This window comes from Mustela lutreola, chromosome X (assembly GCF_030435805.1).
Source record: "Mustela lutreola isolate mMusLut2 chromosome X, mMusLut2.pri, whole genome shotgun sequence".
In the NCBI taxonomy this organism is placed as follows: Eukaryota; Metazoa; Chordata; class Mammalia; order Carnivora; family Mustelidae; genus Mustela; species Mustela lutreola.
This window is the reverse complement of record NC_081308.1, coordinates 65,975,361-66,000,340: the sequence shown is the minus strand read 5'-3', so window position 1 is coordinate 66,000,340 and position 24,980 is coordinate 65,975,361. Positions and strand designations below refer to the sequence as shown.

Below are 24,980 nucleotides of genomic sequence, written 5' to 3'. Positions count from 1 at the left end.
CCCTTTAAAAATGCTTTAAGATTGTTGATCCAAGAATCAGTAAACCATTTATGGCAATTGTTTTTTTGTTCTCAACTGGCGTGAATAAGAATACACTTTTGCCTTTTGTGATTCCATTTTCATGGCTTGGCCCAAAGCTCATGCTATTATGATTTGGCATTGATACACATTTGTGTTTGTAAAGAGCTTGCCTTTCATTAATTCATTAACTATTATTATGGCTGCTGAAGAAGAATTACTATATGCATTTTTTCATTAAGTATGTTTTAATTGAGGAAAACCTTTAAATATTAGCAGGCTTCAATTTTGAGCCTAATCTTTACTTTTATTATTAAAATATTAACTATTTTATTTTCTCAAATGACTATTTTATTTTCTCCAGTAAAACTTTTATGTTTATCTAGTCTAAGAATCAGTCTTAAGACCTTTCTTTTTTTTTTTAAGATTTTATTTATTTATTTGATAGATCACAGTAGGCAGAGAGGCAGGCAGGAAGAGAGAAGGGAGGAAGCAGGCTCCCCGCTGAGCTGGGGCTTGATCCCAGGACCCTGAGACCATGACCCGAGCCGAAGGCAGAGGCTTTTACACACTGAACAACCCAGGCGCCCCCTTAAGACCTTTCTTAAAAGTAGGCAAGATGTTTGTATATTTTCAAGGCTAGTTGGGAGATTTATAGATAGCTCTGTTCTATGAGCTAATTCATTAAGCACTGAAATCTACTCTGCTCATGTGCAAGATACTGGTATAGGCAATGGGAAATACAAGAATAAAAGAGACTGTCTTTAATTTCAAAAAATTTACCATGTAATAAAGACAAAACATGTATGCATATTACTGTAGCCTATGACAGACAGACAGGAAGTATTAAAAATACTTGTACAGAAACACACAGAAGCAAGAATAAGGAAAAGAATCAGCTATGTAAAATGAATAATAAAGCAAAAAATGTATACATATATAAAGCAAGTAGAATATAATTAGTTAATTGTATGACACATTTTGCTTGCTAGTGATAGAATAATGGATTACATAGTACTATAATAGCAAATGACAGTAAGAAGGCTGGTATAAATCAAGTAGAAGTGTAGTAAGTTTTCAAATATTTCAAAAGCTATTTAGAGAAAGTAACTTCTGTATGAGTATTAGTTATATTTCAACATTCTTTGTGTAAGTGTATCCGTAAGCTAATTGTGAAGGTGTTTTGCTTTGTTATGCTAAGCTAGAGGTTATGCCTATGAATTTGTATGGGACATTAGATAAAGCTAAGTCAGAGTTTTAAAGATCCGAAATTCTGTAATAGCTGATGAACAACTTGGTATTATCTTCAACTAGGGTCTCCAGGCTTGGCCACTGATAGAAAAGAGGACATGTTGGCATGGTCATGCAGGAGGAGGACTCCACACAGACCCAAAAGAAGGGGTAAGAGTGAATAACAAGTAAATGGAAATTCTTATACATGATTATGCTTGCATAGAACACACACACACACATTCAAGATTATTATGTTCTGGAATATTTTGATTGACTCATATAACTATAGGTTTTCTAATACAGAACCTTATGAATTGACCATGGTTATAGGGATGACATTCTCTTGGGCTTAAACAAAAAAATTACATGATTTTCTAAAAACAAAAAACAGTTATCAACCTAAACATTTTAGTTCTTTATTTAAAATAGCATTGGTTGAGGTTATTTTTTATATAATCCAATCATATAAATAAATAGGTAAATTAGACTTAGCACTTAAAAGCAATTTGTGTGTGTGTGTGTGTTTTGAGGTTAACATTTCCCCTTCTCTACACTAAGTTTAGAAAGATCCTAGAATGCCTGGTGGCTTCCTGATAAATCCTCCATTTACCTCATCCATTTATTTAATTATCCATATTATTTTTTAAAAATTTTATTTTAAACCAGTGAGTTAACACAGTGTTTCAAGTGTACAATATAGTGATTCAGTGCTTCACATATATCACCCTGTGCTCATCACAACAAGTGCATTCTTTAATCCCCATCACCTATTCAACCCATTTCCCCAACCATCTACCCTCTGGTAACCATCAGTTCTTTATAATTAAGAGTCTATTTCTTACTTTCTCTCTCTCCCTCCTATTTTTTCCCTTTTCTTGTTTTATTTCTTAAATTTAATATGACTGGAATCATGTGGGTATTTGTCTTTCTCTGATTTATTTCACTTAGGATTATACTCTCCAGCTCTGTCCATGTCAATGCAAATGGCAAGATTTCATTTTTATGGCTTAATAATATTCCACATTGTGTGTGTGTGTGTGTGTGTGTGTACACACACATACATACATACATATCACATCTTCTTTATTTGTCACTTGATGGACACTTGTGCTACTTCTATATCTCGGCTGTTCTAAATAATACTGTTGTAAGCATGGGTGCATATATCCTTTTGAGTTAGTGTGCTTATTATATTCCTTGTGCAAATAGCCAGTTGTGAGATTGCCAGATGGCAAAGTAGTTCTATTTTTAACTTTTTGAGGAACCTCCATACTGTTTTCCACAGTGGGCTGCACCACTTTTGTATTCTTAACACTACTAATAAAAATTAATAATGCTGCTCAGAAGGTATTTAAATCACCTGTTTACCCAGTTTCTGTAGGGAAAGGGATTGTGAAAAAAGAGTGACAGTTTCAGTATTTGGAAGCTCTTGTTTAAAAGAGACGAATTAAGAAATTACTTGTTTTAGTGCTTGCTTCGGCACGCATATATAAGAAATTATTTGTTTTATAGTAGAATCTTCAGATTTTTGAAGAATTTTGGTGCTCTACTGCTGTTTAAACTTTTTTATTGTCCTGTTTTTGAAAAATCATATATTAGTAAATTTAGTTCATTCTGTGCTCATTATAAAATGAGTAATGAAGAACTTAAAATAAGGATGACTTTCCAGACTTTGCTTGACATACTTTTTTTATTTTAGCAACAGATCCTTATTGGATATAGTCAGAAGCTAGTAGTATTAAAAGAAAGATTAGCACTTACAAGCAGTCAGAGAACTTTGGTACAAATCTTGATATAATCAAAAGTAGTAGAACAGCAATGTGGAATTTTTAAAAATTGGAGGTTTAGGAAGATAATGGAATAATGAATTTCCAGGCTTGTTAAGATGAGTGGACACTTAGACAAATGGACAAGAATTCCTGGATGACTTGGAGAGGCTGTTTTTGTTTGTTTGTGTGTGTTTTTTTCTTTTCTTTTTTTTTTCAGAGAGAGTGAGCACAGGCAGGCAGAGTGGCAGGCAGAGGCAGAGGGAGAAGTAGGCTTCCTGCTGAGCAAGGAGCCCGATGTGGGACTCCATCCCAGGACGCTGGGATCATGACCTGAGCCGAAGGCAGCCGCTTAACCAACTGAGCCACCCAGGCATCCCGAGGCTGTTTTCTAGCTCTGATTTTATTCATCATCATGCAGCCTTATGATCTTTATTTGATTTTCCCAGTTGATTTCTCTTTGGGATAGGGGACTAACTGGCCATTGTGAATATCAGTCAGCTTGTAATATTTTTTATTATGCTATTAAATTGACTTATGGGTACCGATGCATCTCATATGTACCATAAGCTAGTTTTAGGGCCTTTTCACTGCTAGATAAACTCTTTATTTGTGGTATTAGACCAACAGAGTGTAGAAAAGAAACCTTAAGGTATAGAGAAAGTAACAATAATAGTAAAGTTTTTCCTGACAATATATCTTTCATCTCCCATCCATAAATATACTATATACTTATATCCCCAATAATATTGGAAAATTTTTCAGTTACTCTTGAGTTTTCCATTAGACATCTGTTCAACTTGCTTGTCTTTTGACCTAGTTTTTATCAAACCACTGTTATTTCTAACAATATTGAAGTAGTGGTTGAATTTATTCCTTTAATTGTACTTAGCTATCTTTAGCCTGGAGTGAAACAACAATTCTCTTCTCTGGACAGTTTCCACTGTCCATGTGGGTTACTTACAAATTATCTGCTGCTAAATTGGTTCTTTTGGGAGAAAACATTCAGTCTGTAATGCACATTTATACAAAACAAATTGAACCCGAAGTTTTTAGTATATATTTTGTTTTTCCTCACCACAGATTTTGCCCCCAAAGTAGTTTTTATTAACTAGTCCCTTGATCTAAGATTAGAAAATTTCTTGCTATTAGAATTCAAGAGTGTCTTTTTTTTTAAGTAATCTCTGCACCCACTATGGGGCTCAAACTTGTGACCCCAAGATCAAGAGTCACATGCTCTACTGAGCCAGGCAGGCGCCCCTCAATTCAGGAATATCTTTTTTTAAAAGATTTTTTTTTAAATATTTATTTGGCAGAGAGAGAGAACACAAGCAAGAGAGAGCGGCAGGCAGAGGAAGAAGAAGACTTCCCACTGAGCAGGGAGTCCGATGTAGGGCTTGATCCTAGAACCCTGGGATCACGACCTTGAGCCAAAGGCAGACACTTAACCGACTGAGCCACCCAGGTATCCTACAGGAATGTCTTTTAAACTAGAATTCTTAGGTATATTCCATATCAGTTAAAGAAAAAGTGATTCTGTTACCTTTATCAAATGATCGTTTTCTTTTTTCATACTCTTTTATTTTCTTATCAGAACCCAGTGAGCTGTACACCCTTGGAAGCAGTGGACTCTTGGTGGAAAAAATTGTTCTTGCTTGACAACCTTTTCTGCTGAAAGATACAAAATTACTGACCTGAGAAACAAAACACGTATTTAGCTTATTAATATGCAGTTTTCTTCAATATCTTAAAATTCTACCAAGTGAGCTGCTCCAGAGGTGCTTTGATTTTTTTTTTGTCCTTTTTGTGCACTATCCACATAGTTACTAGTTATAGGTATTCACTTACAGCACTTATGGCTGTTGGAGACTACATCTCTCTCTCGGGTCATACTGTTGCGTTCAGTACTACTGCATATGAACAGTGCAGTTTGTGGCTTTCCACTTATACCCAGTTGGGTCAGAGGCTTCCCATTTTATTTATGCATTTGTTTTTGGCCCACCGTGCTGTGATTGTGCTGTTTCAGCTCCCTGTATATAAGTAGATATTCCTTTATTATTTCTTTTACCTGCCCGGCCTCATAAGGCTTATGAAACTACATATTATTACTTAATAAGCAAATAATTTAAAACCTGTCAGAAGTTATGATGACTTAATAAATCAAGTAATAAGTATATCTCCTGAATATAAGTAATAATTTGTCCTCCTGTGTTTAAGAATAGATAAATTAATTTATTAATTGAATAAATACTTATTGAGCATTATTTCTGATACCAGGTTTCTTTTTGTGGCACCTGCTTTTTTTTTCTGTCGGCCCACCTTATTTTCACTTTCATCTCCTCTTTGACTGCTCTCTGATATTATCAAAAGATAACAATTTGTTACCATACAGAGGTATAGGGAGCCTATTTGAATTCTTTCCTGTATTACCTTTGTGTTTTCTTTCTGAATCCAATTGATTTCCTTTATTATGGCAAGCTAATTCCAGTATATATTTGAGACTTTTGTAAAAATGTTTATTCCTCATACTAACATAGTACTAGTTTTAATAGGGCTTAAAATGTCAGTTCACAGTTTAAATTTGAAGTTATTTAGCTATAGCAAGAAGGTCTTATTGTATTTATTGTTAGCAAAGAGGAAGATAGATTCACTTCTACTTTTATAAGCCCTTTAATGATATTTCTGTAACATTCAAATTTTGTTATCATGATACATCATCATAGTTCATTTTTTTAAAAGATTTTATTTATTTATTTGACAGAGAGAGATCACAAGTAGGCAGAGAGGCAGGCAGAGAGAGACGGAGAAGTAGGCTCCCTACGGAGCAGAGAGCCCGATGCAGGGCTCAATCCCAGGACCTTGAGATCATGCCCTGAGCCGAAGGCAGAGGCTTAAACCACTAAGCCACCCAGGCGCCCCCATAGTTCATAAGTGAAGGAATTTCATGTTTCCTTTTTACATGTAGGTGAGGCTTAAATAAAAATTAATGACATCAAAAATTATGATATGATCGCTTCAGGGATTTTGACCCCTGAGACGGAACTTCCTTTCCTTAAATCATTGTTTTTTTTTCCCTATAGTACTCCTTACACAGTATGTTTTCAGAAAAGCCAGTTTCTTATCATCCTCCTTAACCATTTCTTGTATTTTCCACCCTTTCTTTAAGAATGTGATCTTAAAGGGGTATCTATGCTGAAAATCTAAAATGAAAAGTCGGTTGAAATGAAGGTGGTTTTGATTTCGGTCTCAAGCTCATGGCTTTAGATAACCCTTTTGTCTTTTGGGATTACCATTGTCTGTCCAGTGTATGAGTTGTGGGTATCCACAGTATGATGATTCTGGTGATTTTAAAAGATATTTTGTGTTTTCAGGATCTGTATTGAGACCTCCAGTATTATTTTACTCTTGTGCAGCAAGAATGAGTTGGTTTGAAATTCTATAAAAGTGGGCCTCAGCCTCTAATAATATGCCTTTTTGATTTGAGCTCAACTTAAAAAAAGATACTTTTCAAACTTTTTAGTGTAGCTAATGTAAAACTGAAGTCATATACTTTATAGCTGAATGGATTCATAATGCATGATTACACAACTTCAGAACCCATTTTGTTAAATGAAATGGTGACATTTTATGCACTATTAAGCCAACTAGAATAATTTTCTTGCTCTTAGCCATAACTTCTGTATCCTTATTGAAAAAATTTGGGGTTTATTGTAGAAGGTTTTGATAGGAGAGAATGTTTAGAAAGATATGTAGAAACAGGGCCTTTTTGTCATTATTCCATCAAGAAAAACAAGACAGATAAAATTTGTGAAATGGGAAAATGGTTGAAATGCTTCAATTTGTGTTGTAATGCATTAAGTTATATTTATTTAGTAATAGTTTGATTGGAAAAAGTGAATTTTAAAATTATAGCCTTATTCCCATTTTTAGAAATACCTTACTGGTTATGAGAGCATATATGAGTATTTGTGTGTATGAAATAAAACATTAACAACTGTACTTTTGGCATTTCATGTTTTTGCCACCTTATATCTTTAAAGCAGCCAGGATGTAGTCCTGTATTTAGTACAATATGAACAGTTTTATTTATTTTATTGCTCTTTACTCAGTAAACTGAGACTTAAGCTAGAAAAATAGTTTGCTGAGCTTTGGGGGCAATAACCATAATATAAATCTACCCTAGGTTTCTTATATCTTGACAGTTTCCTCCATTCCTTGCTGTATAAATCTGCATGAAATTGTGTAACTTTACTCTCTCAAGGTGAACTAGATTTTTTCTTATATATGAACTACAGAAAATACAAGCAAGCAAAAAGAATGTAAAAAATTATCAATGATTCCATCTATTCACAGCTACTTATTTTAACACTTTTGGGTGTATTGCTTTCAGACCCATTTATTTGCATGTGTAAACTCATACACACATCACTTTTTTTAACATGAAAAATAAGTTTTGTACTCTGCTTTTTTCACTTTAGATGTTTCTGTGTCACTACATATATTTCTGAATGGCTATACTTTGTTGTATACATTCACTGTAAGTTGTTTTTACATTTCTCCATTATTGATCATTTAGGCTGTTTCCAAATTTTTCCTGTTGATACAGCATGTGAATAAAGATCCTATAACTAAATTTTTCATTCCTTTATTCAGTGGATACTTGTTGAGTGTACCTACTGTGTGTTAGCCACTGTATTGATATTGGGTTAAATGGTACAACAAAGTTACCACTCACGGAATTCTAACAGGAGAGCAGATAATTAATCAAATAATCACATTTCTGCATATGTAGTTTATAATCGAATTGGATGCTTTGAAAGGAGGAATACTCTCCTGTGAAATACAGCCAAGGATCCTGACTGGGGTTAGGGAAGACTTCATTGAAGAAATGCTGCCTGAGCTGACAGTTAACTATTTGGAAGACGTTGGAGAGTGAGTTGGTGTTGTACAGAAAGAGATTATTCCAGACAGAATGAAAGGCATAATGTAAATGCCCTATGGCAGGAGGGTTTATAGCATATTTGAGGCACTAAAAGAAAAGAAAGCTAGTATGGCATGGACACTGAAAAGTGGTATAAAACATCACTAGAGATGTAGTCAGGGATCAAGCCAAGCAGAGCCTCACAAGTAGTGTTACGGACTTTGATCTTCATTTTAAGAGTGGTAGGATTCAATGGAAGGTTTTAAACTATGATAATATCTGATTGCAGGGTTTACTAATTGAACAGGGAGCAGAGTGGATACAGAGAAATCATTTAGGAGGGTGTTGCAAGTATTTTAGGTGAGAGGTGACAATAGCTTTGATTAGGTTGATAGTGAAAATAGATTCAAGAAATTTTTATGAGGTAAAATTGATTCAGTTTGGCTCATATTCTTAAGTATTTTTTAAAGTATAAGTTTCCAGAAATGGAGTTCTTGACACAAAGGGCAAATTATTTTAAAAGTTGATGGTAGATACCAAAATGCTTTCTAGATAGATTGTTTGAGTTTACTTTCCCATTAACTGTGTTAGAATGCCCATTTCAGTGCAACTTCACCATCAATGAGGATTAACTTTTTGGTTTTTTTTAATACCTATTTCAGAAAGTATGTAGATAATTCAATTTTTTGAATGGAGATTATTGGTAGTTTTGGAATGTGTATGTACTAATTTTATTTTGACTTTACCAAGTATGGTTTTGATTCTTAATATTTTGCCTCTAAAAGCTGAAACTAAAACAAAAAGATTTCATGGGCATGTTGCGTCCAAAACTTGAGAGAAAGAAAAATGTAAGATGATTTAGGTCAGATTAAACGTGACTGGCAAATTGTGTGTTTGTTGAAATTTTTAATAATCCAACCTCTGTGCTTTATAATTAATACCAAGACTCCTACTTTCCTAAACATTGCATTAGAACTCTACGTTATCGTGAGTTTTGATTGAGGGCGCCAAAGTATTTTAAATAAACATATTGATAAAGAGACCAAAAGTATATAAAGATTTTGACCACAAAGATAGAAATATTGAAATGTTGATTACATTTTGTGTAATGTACTGATAGCTTAATAGATGGGAAATAAATGTATAGTACATGTCCTCTTGCTCTTACTGAATAATTCTTTGACAATATGAGAATGGCTGTAGCTGGAAGTAAAAAATTAAGGGATATAAGTCACTTTTAAAAAGCATTTTATATAGTTTCTTTTTCTCCAGGATAGTTTGAGCTTGAAAGATACTGACCTTAGATTCAGAATAAAAATGATTGCAAATATCTTTTCCCATATCATTTTGGTTTTTTCAAAAGCTTTTTATTTTTGTGTAGTAATTTTGCTTTTGTTACCTTGCCAGAAGAGACATCTAGGAAAACGTTTCTGTGGCTAATGTCAAAGAAATTACTGCTGATGTTTTCTTGTAGGAACTTTATGGTTTCCTGTCTCACATTTAGGTCTTTTATCCATTTTGAATTTATTTTTGTGTATGGTATAAGCAATTCAGTTTCATTCTTTTGTATGTAACTGTCCCAATTTTCCCAGCACCATGTGTTGAAGAGACTATCTTTTCCCCCCATTGTATATTCTTGCCTTCTTTGTCTTAGATTAATCCACCATAGAAGTATGGGTTTATTTCTGGACCTCTGTTTTCTTCCATTGATTTATGTGTCTGTTTTTGTGCCAGTACCATACTATTTTAATTACTACAGCTTTGTAGTGTATCTTGAAATCTGGGATTATGATAACCTCCAGTTTTGGTCTTTTATATTTTTTTAGTTTTTATTTTAATTCCAGTTAGTTATCATGCAGTGTAATATTAGTTCCAAGTGTATAATATAGTGATTCAGCAATTGCACGTATCACGCAGTGCTCATCATGACGGGTGCTTTCCCCGATACCCATCACATCTTTCATCCATCTCCCTACTCCCTTCCCCACTGGTAACCATTAGTTTTTTTTTTTTCTAATTAAAAGAGTCTGTTTCTCTCTCTCTCTCTCTTTTATTACTTTTTTTACTCATATTTTTTTTTGTTTCTTAAATTCCACATGAGTAAAATCATGTGGTATTAGTCTCTCTCTGACTGACATACTTCACTTTCATTACACCCTCTAGCTCCATCAGTGTTATTTCAGATGGCAAGATTTCATTCTCTTTATGACCGAGTAATATTCCATTGTGTGTGTGTGTATACACACATACATATATATATATGCTACTACTTCTTTATCCATTTATTAATCAGTGGACAGTTGGGCTGTTTCCATAATTTGGCTATTATAAAGACTGCTTTTATAAACATAGGGGTGCATATATCCCTTTGAATTAGTGTTTTTGTATTCTTTGCGTAAATACCCAGTAGTGTGATTACTGGATCATAGGGTTCTTCTTCCTTTTCATGATTGCTTTGGCTATTCAGGGTCCTTTGTGATTCTATACGTATTTTAGGATTATTTGTTCTAGTTCTGTGAAAAACATTATTGGTATTTTGATAGGGATTGCATTAACTGTATATTAATTATACTTAAATAAAAAAAGTTAAGTTTATAATGTTTGCAAATTTTTCTCAAATATGTACATAATTCTGCATTATTAAAATACAGTTATATTTGAAATGACATGTTTCTTACTTCTTTGTTTTCTCTCTCTCAACAGTTAAAAGATGTTGATACTCGGAAAATCATGAAAGCAATGGTTTCTTATGTGTGGCCCAAAGACAGGCCAGATCTACGAGCTAGAGTTGGCATTTCCTTGGGATTTTTGGGTGGTGCAAAGGTAAGAATAGGAGAAATTATGCATTGTTTGTTGCGTAACTAAGAAATTGTATGGCATTTTCTAATAATGAAACTTGAGCTGATAAAAGCTACTTTGGAGGGAGCATTATTAACTTTAAGGACCCTTATTTACATAACTCTTTTATGCAGTCAGAAATTATATGGTAATGCCCAGTTTATCTGTGGATCAGATTTAAGAGCCTCAACTTAATGGAATTCACTCCTGAAACCAGTGTAAGATACAGGATCATTAGTTGTAACAAAGCATTAAGAACTTTATAAAACAATCTCCTCAGAACCCTGTTGGCTCTTTCTTAATGCATATTTCTCATAAGCTTGGTTTTCAGCTCCCAGTAAATTGAGAAGAGAATAAAGACACATTTAGGCACACTGATAGCATAAGTGGTAAGCAACAATGTGAAGAGAAAAAAAAAAAAACAAAAAACAGGAAGACTTAAAAAAAAAATGCCCACCAAAGCTGGCCGTATTCATTTATTTATTTATTTAATAGACATATAATGTATTTTTAGCCCCGGGGTACAGGTCTGTGAATCACCAGGTTTACACACTTCACAGCACTCACCCTAGCACATACTCTCCCCAATGTTCATAACCCCACCACCCTCTTCTGGCCCTCCCTCCCCCCAGCAACCCTCAGTTTGTTTTGTGAGATTGAGAGTTTCTTATGGTTTGTCTCACTCCTGATCCCATCTTTGTTTTCATTTTCCTACCCCCCAAACCCCCCCATGTTGCATCTCCACTTCCTCATATCAGGGAGATCATATGATAGTTGTCTTTCTCCGACTGACTCACTTCGCTAAGCATGATACCCTCTAGTTCCATCCACGTTGCCGCAAATGGCAAGATTTTGTTTCTTTTGATGGCTGCACACACACACACACACCCATACACATACTCTTCTTTATCCATTCATCCGTTGATGGACATCTAGGTTCTTTCCATAGTTTGGCTATTGTGGACATTGCTGCTATAAACATTCGGGTGCACGTGCCCCTTTGGATCACTACGTTTGTATCTTTAGGGTAAATACCCAATAGTGCAATTGCTGGGTCATAGGGCAGTTCTATTTTCAACATTTTGAGGAACCTCCATGCTGTTTTCCAGAGTGGTTGCACTAGCTTCTAGCACCACTTTTTGAAAAGACTGTTTTCCCCCTACTTGGTTGCCTCTACTCCTTTGTTAAACATCAGTTGAATATATTCGTGTATATTTTTCTATTTCTGGACTCTGTTCTGTTCTGTTGGTCTATTTATTCTTTTGCCAGCACCACACTGTCTTGACTATTGCAGCTTTATGGTAAGTCTTGCAGTCAAGTAGTGTCAGCCCTCTGACAGTGGTTTTCCAATATTGTGTTTGATATTCTGGGTCTTTTGTTTTTCTCTATAATGCTTAGAATTGGTTTGTCCATATCTACCAAATAGCTGGGATTTTGATTGGGACTACATTGAATATTTAGAGCAAGTTTACGAACAACTGACATCTTGACAATATTGAGTCATTCCATCCATGAACATGGAATCTGTTCATTAAGTTCCTTTTTGATTTCTTTCATCAGAGTATTATAGTTTTCCTCATATAGATCTTGAACATGCTTTGTTAGATTTATACCTAATTATATCATTTTGGGTACAAATTTAGGTGGTCTTAATTTTTTATTTCAAATCATGTATTGTTCACTGGAGATAAATAGGAAAGCAGTTGACTTTTGTATATTAACCTCATATCCTGGTAAGCTTGCTAGAGTTGCTTATTAGTTTCAGGAGGGGTTTTTTTTGTTGTTGGTTGTTGTCACTTCTTCAGGATTTTCTACATAGCTAATCATATCATCTGCAAAAATAGTTTTATTTCTTCTTTCCTAACATGTGTGTCTTGTCTTTCCTTTTCTTATTGCATTACCTAGGACTTCCAGTACCATGTTGAACAAGAGCGATAAGAGAGGGCATTTTGCTTTGTTCCCAGATTTAGGGGTAAAGCATCTAGTTTCTCATCATTTAATATGTTGTTAGCTACAGGGTTTTGTTGTAGGTGTCTTTAATCTCGTTGAAGAAGTTTCTTTCTTGTTTTATTTTTTTTATTGTTATGTTAGTCATTGGTTTTTGATGTAGTGTTCCAAGATTCATTGTTTGCATATAACACCCACTGCTCCATGCAATATATGCCCTCCTTAATAGCCATCACTAGGCTAACCCATCCCCCTCTCCCCTCTAAAACCCTGTTTGTTTCTTGGAATCCATATTCTCATGGTTTGTCTACCCATCTGATTCCCCCCGGATAATTGGCTTTCCTGCTTGACTTATTTCACTGAGCATAATCTCCTCCAGTTCCATCCATGTTGATGCAAAGCTGATGCATCCTCTCTGATGGCTGAGTGATATTCCATTGTATATATGGACCACATCTTTATCCATTCATCTGTTGAAGGGCATCTCAGCTCTTTCCACAGTTTGGCTATTGTGGATGTTGCTGCTATGAACATTGGGGTGCTTAGGGCCCTTCTTTTCACTACATCTTTTCATTTTTGGGGTAAATACCCAGTAGTATAATTGCTAGGTCATAGAGTAGCTCTATTTTTAATTTTTTGAGGAATTTCCACACTGTTTTCCAAAGTGCTGTACCACCTTGCATTCCCACCAGTAGTGTAAGAGGGTTCCTCTTTCTCCACATCCTCTCCAACATTTGTTTCTTGCCTTTTCAATTTTTGCCATTCTGACTGGAATAAGGTGGTATCTCAATGTGGTTTTGACTTGAATTTCCCTGATGGCTAGTGGTGGTGAACATTTTTTCATGTGTCTGACACTACAGGCAAAGAGCTGATATCCAAGATCTATAAAGAAGTTTCTTTCTATTTTGTTCCCAGTTTGCTGAGAGTTTTTTTTTTTTTTTATCATGAATAGGTATTGGATTTTGTCTAGTGGTTTTTTCCCTCTATTGATATCATGGGATATTTTTTCTTTAGTCTGTTGATGGGATGGATTACATTAATTGATTTTCTAATATTGAACTAGCTATGCATACCTGGAGTGAATTCCACTTGGTCATGTTATATATTTATTTTTATATAATATTGGATTTGATTTGGTAATATTTTGGTGAGAATTTTTTATCTGTAATCATGAGAGATAGTGGTCTAGAGTTTTCCTTTCTTATAATGTCTGCCTGGTTTTGGTATTAGTGTAGTGTTGGCCTCCTACAATGAGTTCAAAAATTTTCCTTCTGTCTCTCTTTTCTGGAAGGAATAGTATTTACAGATTGAATATATTGTCTACTTTTCTTTTCTTCTTGTTTTGCCTTGCTAATAATATCTCCCTTTAGTGCTCTTGTCCATTATGTTCTTTCTCTTCTTCTGATCTTTTTGAGACTCGAGAGATGAACAAAATTCTCTTTTACCTCTTCATGTATATTGGGCCCTTCTTGGCCGCACTAGTTATAGAGTCCTTAATTATCAGAGACTGCTGTGAAAGGGATTAATTTTTGAGAAATTTAGGTATTAAAAGGGTCTGGAAGAATTGCGTTCTTCAGATGACTTAGACAATACTTTCATGACCAAGAAGGGAAAAGTCACTTTAAAATCTAGAATTTGAGAACCTCAGCAAACTGATCATATGGACCAGTAAATTTGGCATCATATAGATACAGCATACTTTTGGTTGTCCTTGATGGTGATTGTACTTTTTCCTTAATTCCATTATATAATTTAATGTCCCAAGCTGTGCATTTCCAAGTTAAATTTAAACAGATTCAATTCCTTAATTATATACCAGTCCTAAAAATTCAAGAATTTAGATTATTTATATATGTGATATAAACTTTTGATCTAGGAAAGAAAAAAAAATTGTGTAGTAAGTCCTTTTATTTCTCTTGTGCTTATATTAATGGGCACATTGCAGTTATAGATGAAACATAACTTCTGTCCCATGATTATAATCCAGTGAAAACAGTTTCTTAATTTTTAGAAAACAACAGTGGGATTAAATTCCATACTGAGTCATTTTTGATTGAAATACATCAACATCTAGCCTTATTTTTAGACCTCTCCAGCCTCTAGGAAGCCAAGTCTGGTGTGGCCTGAGACACTGGCTTTATTTTTTAAATTTTGCTTTTAATATACATGCAGTAATGTGTACTCTTATGATTTTTAATACATGAATATATTCATGTAATCACTGCCATAGTCAGGATACAAAAATGTGCTACTATTGTGTAACCCCTTTGTGGATATATCCTCTTCAGACCCCTACCTGCTGGATACTACTGATTTGCCTTCTATCATTATAATTTTGTCATTTTGAGAATACCATATAAATAGAATCATGCAGTATATAATTGTTTGAGCTGGCTCTTCTCACACAACATAATGTCTTTGTCATTCATCCAATTCATTAAGTCTATCAATAGTTCATTTTTCTTTTTATTGCTGAGGTGCTGTAGTATGGATGTACTCTATTTACCTACTGGTAGACATTTGGTTTCTTTCCACCTTTTGGCAATTATAACTAGAGTGACTGTAAGCACTTACATATGGGTGTTTGTATGAACCTGAGTTTTCATTTCTCTAGGATAAATATCTAAGAGTGGAATTTCTAGGTTATGGTTGGTGTATTTTTAACTCTATAAGAAACCACTGGACTGTTTTACAGAATGGTTATTTTTGTCTTCCTAACAGCAGTGATGAGAGTTCCAGTTGCTTTACTTCTTTGCCAACACATGATATTGTCAAGCATTTAGTGATGTCTCGTGGTTTCAATATATGTTTTCCTAATGGCTAATTATATTGAATATCCTTGCATATGCTTAGTTGCCAGCCACCTATGCACTTTGGTGAAGTGTCTGTTCAAGTTTTGTCCATTTTTAGTTAGGCTTTTGTTTTTACTATTCAGTGAGTTATTTATACATTCTGGATATGAGACCTTTCTCAGATATGTAATTTGCAAAAATTTTCTCCCATCTGTAGCTTTTTAAAAAATTCCCGTAATAGTGTTTTATATAGAACAAGAGTTTTTAATTTTGATGGGTTCCAGTTTATTATTTTTTTCCTTTATGGATTATGTTTTAGTTATTATGTCTAAGAACTTTTTGCCTAACTCAAGGTCATTATGATTTTCTCCTGAGTTTTCTTCTAAAAGTTATATATTCATCTTTTACATTTATGTTTATGCTCCATTTTGAGTTAATTACTGTATCCAGTGTAGTTGGAGGTTCATTGTTTTGTCCATTTGTTCTTAACATAAACACTATACTCTCCTATTTGAATTTCCTTTGTATCCTATTGCTGTTGTAAAAACTTTTCACACTTGATAGCTTAAAACCACACATATATATTATTTTGTAAAGTTCAGAAGTCCAAAATTAGGTCTCCTGGGTCAGAATAAAAGCATTTGTCAGGGCTGTGTTCCCTCTAGAGGCTCTTGGGGGAAAAACCCATTTCCTTGCCTTTTCTATTGGCATGCCTTGACTTGTGGCTGCCCCCCCTCCATTTTAAAGCCTGCAGCATCTTCATTCTCTCTGACTCTAACTTATGTCCTCTATAGTCATGTCTTTTGTCTTGACTTTGGATCCCCTCCCACCTCCCTCTTATTATAAGATTTATAAGAACCCTTTTGATTACACTTGGCCCACCTAGGTAATTCACAATACTCTTCCCAGCTCATATTCTTTAGTTTAATCACGTGCAAAGTTTGTTTTGCTATGTAAGGTATCATCTTCCCAGGTTCTGGAGATTAGTACCTTAGCACATGGAGATTTTAGGGAGCCATTATTCTCTCTACGTGTGTGTGTGTGTGTGTGTGTGTGTCTCTTTTTCTGGACTTTGTTCTTGTCTGTTGATCTATATGTGTCTGTCTGTCCATTCATCCACACCACCTTGACTTTATTGAGATAGATAATTTGATTCTTTCAAAGTTTTTCTTTTTAAAATTTTTTTGACTGTTCTAGTTTCTTTGTCCATTAATTTTAGAATGATCTTGTCTATAGCTACAAAGAAGCCATATAGGATTTTTAAATGGATTTTTATTAAATCTCTAGAGCAACTGGGAGAATTGACATCCCTGCTACATTGAGTGTTCCAGTCAGTGAACATAGAATATCTCTTCACTTACTTAGGTCTTGTTTATTTCATCTGCACTTGTAGCTTTATCATATAGACACTGAACATGTTTGATTAGACCATTGGTTTCCAACCAGGGGTGACTTTGCCTTTCAGGGGACATTTGGCACTATCTGGAGACATTTTTGATGGTTACAGTTGGGGATGAGGGTGCCACTAGCGTATAGTAGGTAGACATTAAGGACACTGCTAAACATCCTAAAATGTACAGAATGTCTCTTCTCATAAGAAAGAATTATCTAAGACAGAATGTAGTGCTGAAGGTTGAGAAATCGTGGGTTAGGTTTGTACTTCAAGATTTCTTTGGTGGAGGGTTATTTTAATTTTTTAAAAGATTTTATTTATTTATTTGAAAGTGAGAGAGTACGAACAGGGGGAGGGGCAGAGGGAGAGGAAGCAGCAGACTCCCCCCTGAGCAGGGAGCCTGATGTGGAACTCAGTCTCAGGATCCTAGGATCATGACCTGAACTGAGGGCAGATGCTTAACTGACTGAGCCACCCAGGCACTGGGGTATTGTAGTTTTTTAAAATGTTGGTTCATTACTATATTGATATATTAATAATTATTTGCTTATATTGGTTATAATTTGTTGATCATTATATTTATAATTATTGAGAAATTTGGAGTTTGGCCTACCATTTTATTATTTGTTTTGTGCCAGTTTCATCTTTCATTACTCCATTTCATCTTTCCTTTCATCTTTTGTGTTATTTAAGCATGTTTTACTATCCCATTTTACTTTATCTATTGTGCCTTTTAATCTATGTACTCCTATAATTTTTTTGTAGTTGCTCTAGGAATTACAATATTGATACTGAACTTCTCATAGCTTCCTTAGAATCAGTATTTTACCATGTCAAGTGAAATGTAAAAGTATTACTACTCTTTAAGTCCCTTTACCTTCCCATTTATATTTATAGGTTATCTTGTGTATTACATCTGTATACAGTGAAAACTCCATCAGTCAATGATTTAACTTTTGCTTTTGTCCATCAAACATATTTTAAAGAACTTAAGAGAATAGGCTACTATATTTGCACAGATATTTACTATTTCTGTTGTTTTTCCTTCATTTCTGACGTTCCACGTTTCCATCTGCTACCATTTCCCATGTGTATGAAGAGTTTCCTTTAGAAGTTCTTTTAGAGGAGGTCTGCTAGTGACTAATTTTTAGTTTTCCTTAACCTGAAAGGGTCTTGATATTCCTTTCATTTCTGAAGGCTAATTTTGCTGATTACAGGATTCTAAATTGACAGTTCATTACTTTTACCACTTGAAAACTGTGCCACTTCCTGCTGGCCTCCCTGGAAATCTGGTTTCTTTAAATTGTTTTCCCCTTATACATAATGTATTGTTTCTATCTGGCTGCTTTTAAGATTTTTAAATTTGTCTTTAGCTTTTGGAATGCTAATTATAATGTGTCTTTATGTGAATTTTTTTGGGTTTTCCCTAATCAGGGGTTACTTATCTTCTTGAATCTGTAAGTTTATGTCTTTTGCCAGATTTAGTGAATTTTTAGTCATTATTTATTGAAATACTCTTTCCAGCCTCAGATTTTCTCTTCTTATCTTCTGAGACTCTAAAGAGGAGTGATAGATCTTTATTTTATAGTCCCATAGATCCCAGAGTCTTGTGCCCTCTCCCCCCTTTTTAGTGTTTTCTCTCTGTTGTTCATATTCAATAAATTTTATTGTTCTGTTTTCAAGTTGACTGATTTCTTTCCTTTGTCCTCTCCATTCTTCATAGAGCCCATACATTCAGATTTTTTTTTAATCAGTCATTATATTTTTTTGGTTCTGGATTTTTCGTTTGGTTCTTTATGTCCTCTTTATCTGCTGAGACATTGTATTTTTTGTTGTTTGAAACATGTTCATAAATGCTCCTTGAAGCACTTTTGTTCTGAAAACCTCATCAGGTATTTCTAACATTTGTGTGTGTTGATTGTATTCTTTTATTTCAAGTTGATGTCTTAGTAGTCCTTGGTATACTGAGTGACTTTTTATTGGAACTATGGATATTTTGAGTATTATGGTATGAGACTCTGGCTTTTTAAAAAATCTTTTGTTTAGCAGACATCCTATGATACTGTTCCAGTGGGGATGGGCTGCTGCCTCATTACTTCAGGTGGGGTTAAAAGTCTAGGTTCTCACCTTGGTCTCCATTGACTCCTAAAGCAAGGGACTCCTCATGGCTGCTAGATGGGGTAGGAGTTTAGGCTCCTCAACAGGATAAAAGACAAGCTACACACCATTAGAAAATATTTGCGAATTACAGACCCAATGAAGGCCTCTATATCTAGAAAATATAGAGAGAACTCTTAAACTCAATATAAAACAACAAAAGCAAAAAACCAGTCTAGTTACAACATTTGCAAAACACACGAACAGATATTTAACTAAAGAGGATATATGGGTGGAAAATCAGAATATGAAAAGAATATGAAATATGAAAACATCATTGCTGTTAGGGAAACCCAAATTTAAACTACAAGATATCACTATACACTTACTAAAATAGTTTCAAAATAAAAGGATGCCAGGTGGCTTAGTCTGTTGAGCATCTGACTCTAGATCTCAGCTCAGGTCTTGGACTCAGGGACATGATTCAGGCTCCCCATTGTGGAGCCTGCTTAAAAAATTGGCTTCAAAATAAAAAAAATAGTAATGATATCAAATGTTGGTGAGGATGCTGAGGAATTGGATCACTCATACTTTACTGGTGGTGGGAATATAAAATGGTATAGCCACTCAGAAAGAGTATGGCAGTTTCCTAAAAAGTTCAGTATAGACTTACCATATGATTTTTAAATTACCCATGGGAATTTATCCCAGAGAAGTGAAAACTTATGACCACCTGTATGAAAGTTTCTACAGCATCTTTTTATTTATAGTCCAAAACTACAAACAACCAAAATGTCATTTAGGGATGAATAAACTTGGTGCATCTGTGGAATAGTACTTAGCTATAAAAAATGAGCTATTGAGGGGTACCTGCGTGATACAGCTGGTTAAACATCAGACTCTTGGTTTCAGCTTAGGTCATGATATGAGGGTCATTGCTCCATGCTTGGCACAGAGTCTGCTAAAGACTCTCTCTCTCCCTCTGTCCCTCCCCTCCGTACATGTGCATACTTTTTCCCTCTCTCAAATAAATAAATCTTTAAAAATAAGCTGTTGATACATGCATCATCCTTGATGAACCCTGAGTGAAGAAAAAGGTCAGTCTCAAAAGATTATGAACTATATGATTCCATATTTTTTATATATATATATATATATATATATATATATATATATATATATATTATAAAATTCTCAAAATGACTAAACTATAGAGTTAAAGCACAGATTAGTGGTTGCCAGAGGACAGGGATTTAGGTATGGGGCAAGGTGGGATGGGAGTGATTATAAAGAGGTAGCATAAGAGATTTCTTGTTGTGATGGAGTAGTTCTGTATCTTGACTGTGGTGATGGTTACATGGATCTAAAGATGGGATAAAATGGCATAGGACCATATAGGCAATACATAGAAACCACACACATACATGAATACATATTTAAGTATGATAAAAATTAAATTAGTTCTGTAGTCTGGTTAATAGTAATGTGCCAGTGTACATTTTTGGTCTTGATATTCAACTACAGCTATATAAGATGTCATCATTAGGAGACACTGAGTGAAGGGTTATGAGTCTCTTTGTACTACTTTTGCAACTTCCTGTGAGTCTGTAATTATTTCATAAGAAAAGGTTTTTTTTTTTTTTTTTTAATTCACATTTCTCTGAGGTGGCTTAAGTGTAGTTCTTGTGAAAACAGAATATTAGGTAAAACCAATATTTGCCACCCCCTATGCTCAAAGTACCACAAGGCCACTGCAGCCAACATACATATACTAATAAAAACATCTACACATAATATACTCCTTTCTATTTCTTTGGTATTTTAAAATTTCTTTCCTTTCTAAAATTACTTTTTTGGGGGAAAACTGGAAGTAATCAGTAGTTATATTAGAGGTAGTACATGTTCTTAGAAATGTGCTAACTTCCTTTTTTCTGTCAATTAAAATACAGGGAAGATGATAATTTACATTCTTTATACATTTATAAGGATGGTCCCAAATTTGACCAGACCCAAACACATTTCCAAGAAAGTAAAATAACACAACTTTCTTGATGATACATTATTTTTAGTCACTACTCACTCTGGCTGCGACAAAGATACAATGGGCTGTAAGTTATGAGAATTGTGTGCTAGCTATAGCTATCACTTTTTCTCCTGCTCAGGAAATTCTATTAGAATGCAAGTGAGGGGATGTGGTCTTATTATACAGAAACACTGGAATCTGCTCAAATTTTTAAAAATTATTTATGTCATACTTTATGCTGGTTACAATAACACATTTGAGAGCATCTACTTTAGAGTACAAATGAAGTAGAATAATATGATCCCTTGCTTTATGAGCTGCTAATATGGCAATGGTATTCTAGAAAAAATTCTGAATTTCAAGTTAGTCTTGGATTTTAATCCTAGCTCTGCTGCTTATCAGACAGGTCATTAAACCTCATGGAACCTAAGTTTCCTCAATTACAGGGCTGTCCATTGAATGGAATTATGTCATTCAGTTCTCACCTTTGTGAAAGATACCTAGTACCATACGTGTCTCTGATAGCTGTTCACAAAATGTTTGTTTTGCCACAAAAGTTTTGTAAACTGAGGTTGAGAAGCCAGTATATGCATGAACATTGCACCTGGAAAGCAAATGATAAATATATAGTAAAAAGGACAAATACTGAGGTATATAAACTGTGAAAAAAAAGGAGTTTGCAAATGAAAAGTGTCAAATGGGTTGCAGGTTTCAGAGAAGGCATCATGATGGGAATGGTATTCAGAGTGGGTTTTAAAAAATGGAAAGGAAGAAAGATAAATCAGGCAGGCAGACCATTTCAAGCAGAAGCAAGAGCTTGAGGTTATATGATTATATAGAAATCAAAATTGAGAAATTTATCATACTTCAAACTTGCTATTCTATTAGATTATATTTTAGAAGTTAGAAAAAATGTTAAGCAATTTTTCCCGAAGTGTTACATTCTTAAACGTGGTCCAATATCTGCTGCATATTTTAATGGTATTGTTGAACCTACTTGGTTGCTAGGACACTTGTATACTTTACTTTGAAATCTTGATTGGTAAGATTTACATAGCTCCTGTCAGCTGTCAGCTAAACTTAGGCTTGTTGACAATATTTTTTATGTTTAACAAAGATGAATGATATAATAATGGGATTAACAAGAGCTGGGATTTCATTGTTTTTGTTAAGCCTTACAGACTTGCTTTCAGGGCACCTGGGTGGCTAAATCTGTTAATCTGCTGCCTTTGACTCAGGTCATGATCTCAGGGTCCTGGGATTGAGCATCACTTTGGGTTCCCTGCTCAGCAGGGAGTCTGCTTCTCCATCTCTCTCTCTCAAATAAATAAAAATTTAAAAAAAGAATTGCTTTCATATGTTATTGATATACATGAACTTAATTTCTTTAAAGCTTTGGCATTCTGATCAGTTTTCTGTTCTTAAGTGATAGTTGATGTTTTTGATACTATAACCTTGCAGAAAATGTGAAATGTGCCTTGAATATATGAAAGCAGTATACCCATAATTTTCATATTTTCTGGTGTATTCTCTTAGACAAATAGGTTGGTTTTTGAAAGCTTATTTTGGTATATAGTGAGTTTTGTTTAGTATTGGAGCAAAGGAATCTTCTTAAATTTTTATTACTGAGTTATAGTTGACATATGATGTCAAAATTAGTTTCAGGTATACAGCAAAGTGATCCAGCAATTCTGTACATTACTCAGCGCTCACCACAAAAATGCAGTCACCATACAACATTATTACAGTGTTATTGACTCTGTTTCTTATGCCATACTTTTTGTCTCCATGACTCACTTATCTTAAAACCAAAAGTTTGTACTTCTTCATTTCCTTCACCTCCTCTCTGACCAAAGGAATCTTTTTGTGGGGCAAATAGATCTACGATTTTTGTGTTTTTTCCCAAGTAGTCAGTCAGCCACAGATACTTGTAATTTATCTACTTTTGAAATACATTTTCACTAAATATTTTAGTTTTACTGTTATTTTGGTGAACAAATAATTTTATGTATTTGATTGGATATCTACTAAATACAAAGCATAGTAGTACAGAACAAGTGTAGGATTATGATACAGATCATCAAGGATCTAGTAAGAAAGAAAAATATTTACATAAATGATGATAAGACAGTTTGCCTTAAGTGTCATAAGCTCTGTAGCAATTTCAGATAATGGAGAGAGCATTTTGAGTAGATAATCAGGGATTATTTCATGGAGGCATGATCATTTGACTAATGCTTGTTGCTTTTAAATGAATATTAACATGGCAGTCAGTGTGAGGTAGAAATTCTGAAATGACAGCTCTCCACTGCCAAAGATTTTATCTTTATAAACTGGGAAAATCATTTCATTACTAATAAATGATTAATATCTAAACATTCCCATAAATACTAACTTAAGGTAAATATTTTTATTTTTAGAGAGTACATTTATTTATGATGGTTAATTGTTGCTTTTATATTTTTAGGCCATGAATATTGTGGTCCCCTTCATGTTTAAATATGCTGTAGACAGCCTCAACCAGATGTCGGGAAACATGTTGAACCTGAGTGATGCACCAAATACAGTTGCAACCATGGCAACGGCAGTTCTGATTGGCTGTATGTGTGATTCTTTGATCTGTCTACAGGTGTTGACTTTCTTCAAGAGGGTTTCATCATATTTGAGAAGATGACCTTTTCACCACAAATACATTTAGCATTTTGGACGTTTATCATTTTATGTGAGATATTTGAAATGTGGTTTTTAAAAATTCTTTTTATGGTATACTTTCTAAAAATTCTCTAACAGCCTAATTTTTCAAGTTCTAGAAAAAAATAACATGAAATAAGACATTGAAATCATAACAATGATAGTCTATCAAATAACCTTTTCAATAATTCTTTCTAGTCATTTTCTTGCTGTTGTTAATTATTTAATGGGAAATAGCTAAATAATGATATGCATACATTAATGTCTTTTTGAATTATATTCAATAACCATGACACAAATTTACCATTTGTAAAGAACAGAACATGTTGCTTTGTTCCCTCATGCATTAGGAAGGACACTTTGTGAGACTCAGGAGATTTGAATAGGGACATGCTTTAATCAAGGCACTTGATTTTTTAGGATCTCGATTTTATCATTTGTTATTTGGGGGAACTGAAGTAGATTAGAATTTGTCCACAATAAGGCCAGATAGACGTCTCTTTATTAAAAGTGTTTAGTTGGAAAAAATCTTACAACATCTGGAATTTATAGAGGGAAATAACAATGAAAGGGATCCATAGTGGTAGAAAGATTGGTAGTCACTAGGTTAGGTGCTTTCTTTCTAGGTTTCTTTTACTTTAAGTATTCTGTGATGTATTCATTTATTGTATAAACACTTTCTTACTTACTATATACTTAACATTTTATACCTATGATTCTAACGTTTATATAACCCAGTTTTTTTTTCTTTTGAATGTATTGTTAGATGGTGTATCAAGAGCTGGAGCTGCCTTTTTTAATGAAGTTCGAAATGCAGTATTTGGCAAGGTGGCCCAAAATTCAATCCGAAGAATAGCCAGAAATGTCTTTCTCCATCTGCACAACCTGGATCTGGCTTTCCACCTGAGTAGACAGACAGGAGCTTTATCAAAGGCTATTGACAGAGGGACAAGGGGTATCAGTTTTGTCCTGAGTGCTTTAGTATTTAATCTCCTTCCCATCATGTTTGAGGTGACTCTTGTCAGTGGTATTTTGGTAAGACATTTTTCATAATAAGCTTTTATCTTACATTCTCATTAGTGGCTATTTAGTATTTGAAGGTGGTGTGCTATTGAATATTCATGGTTTGAAAGCAAAATTCCATTGTATGAGAGGAGTTATGCAGTTAATTTAATTATTTGCCACAAGCTTCAAGAGACTGTCCAAAATCTTTATCATGTTGTTATTGTAAAGAGCTGGTCAGTTCAACACATCCATCAGT

At 34.3% G+C, this 24,980-nt stretch overlaps 1 protein-coding gene across 4 annotated transcripts in view; it reads left to right on the top strand.

Moving 5' to 3' along the window:
* Positions 1-24,980, top strand: part of ABCB7 (ATP binding cassette subfamily B member 7) — a 155,890-nt gene that overhangs the window by 90,071 nt on the left and 40,839 nt on the right. For 3 of the 4 annotated variants that reach the window (XM_059156559.1, XM_059156558.1, XM_059156560.1), the window contains 4 exons: positions 1,333-1,419; positions 10,642-10,761; positions 23,496-23,628; positions 24,486-24,754. In XM_059156559.1, the coding sequence (XP_059012542.1) occupies positions 1,333-1,419; positions 10,642-10,761; positions 23,496-23,628; positions 24,486-24,754 (609 nt within the window). The remainder of the gene's footprint in view (positions 1-1,332; positions 1,420-10,641; positions 10,762-23,495; positions 23,629-24,485; positions 24,755-24,980) is intronic. The other variant, XM_059156561.1, reaches the window with a different exon arrangement.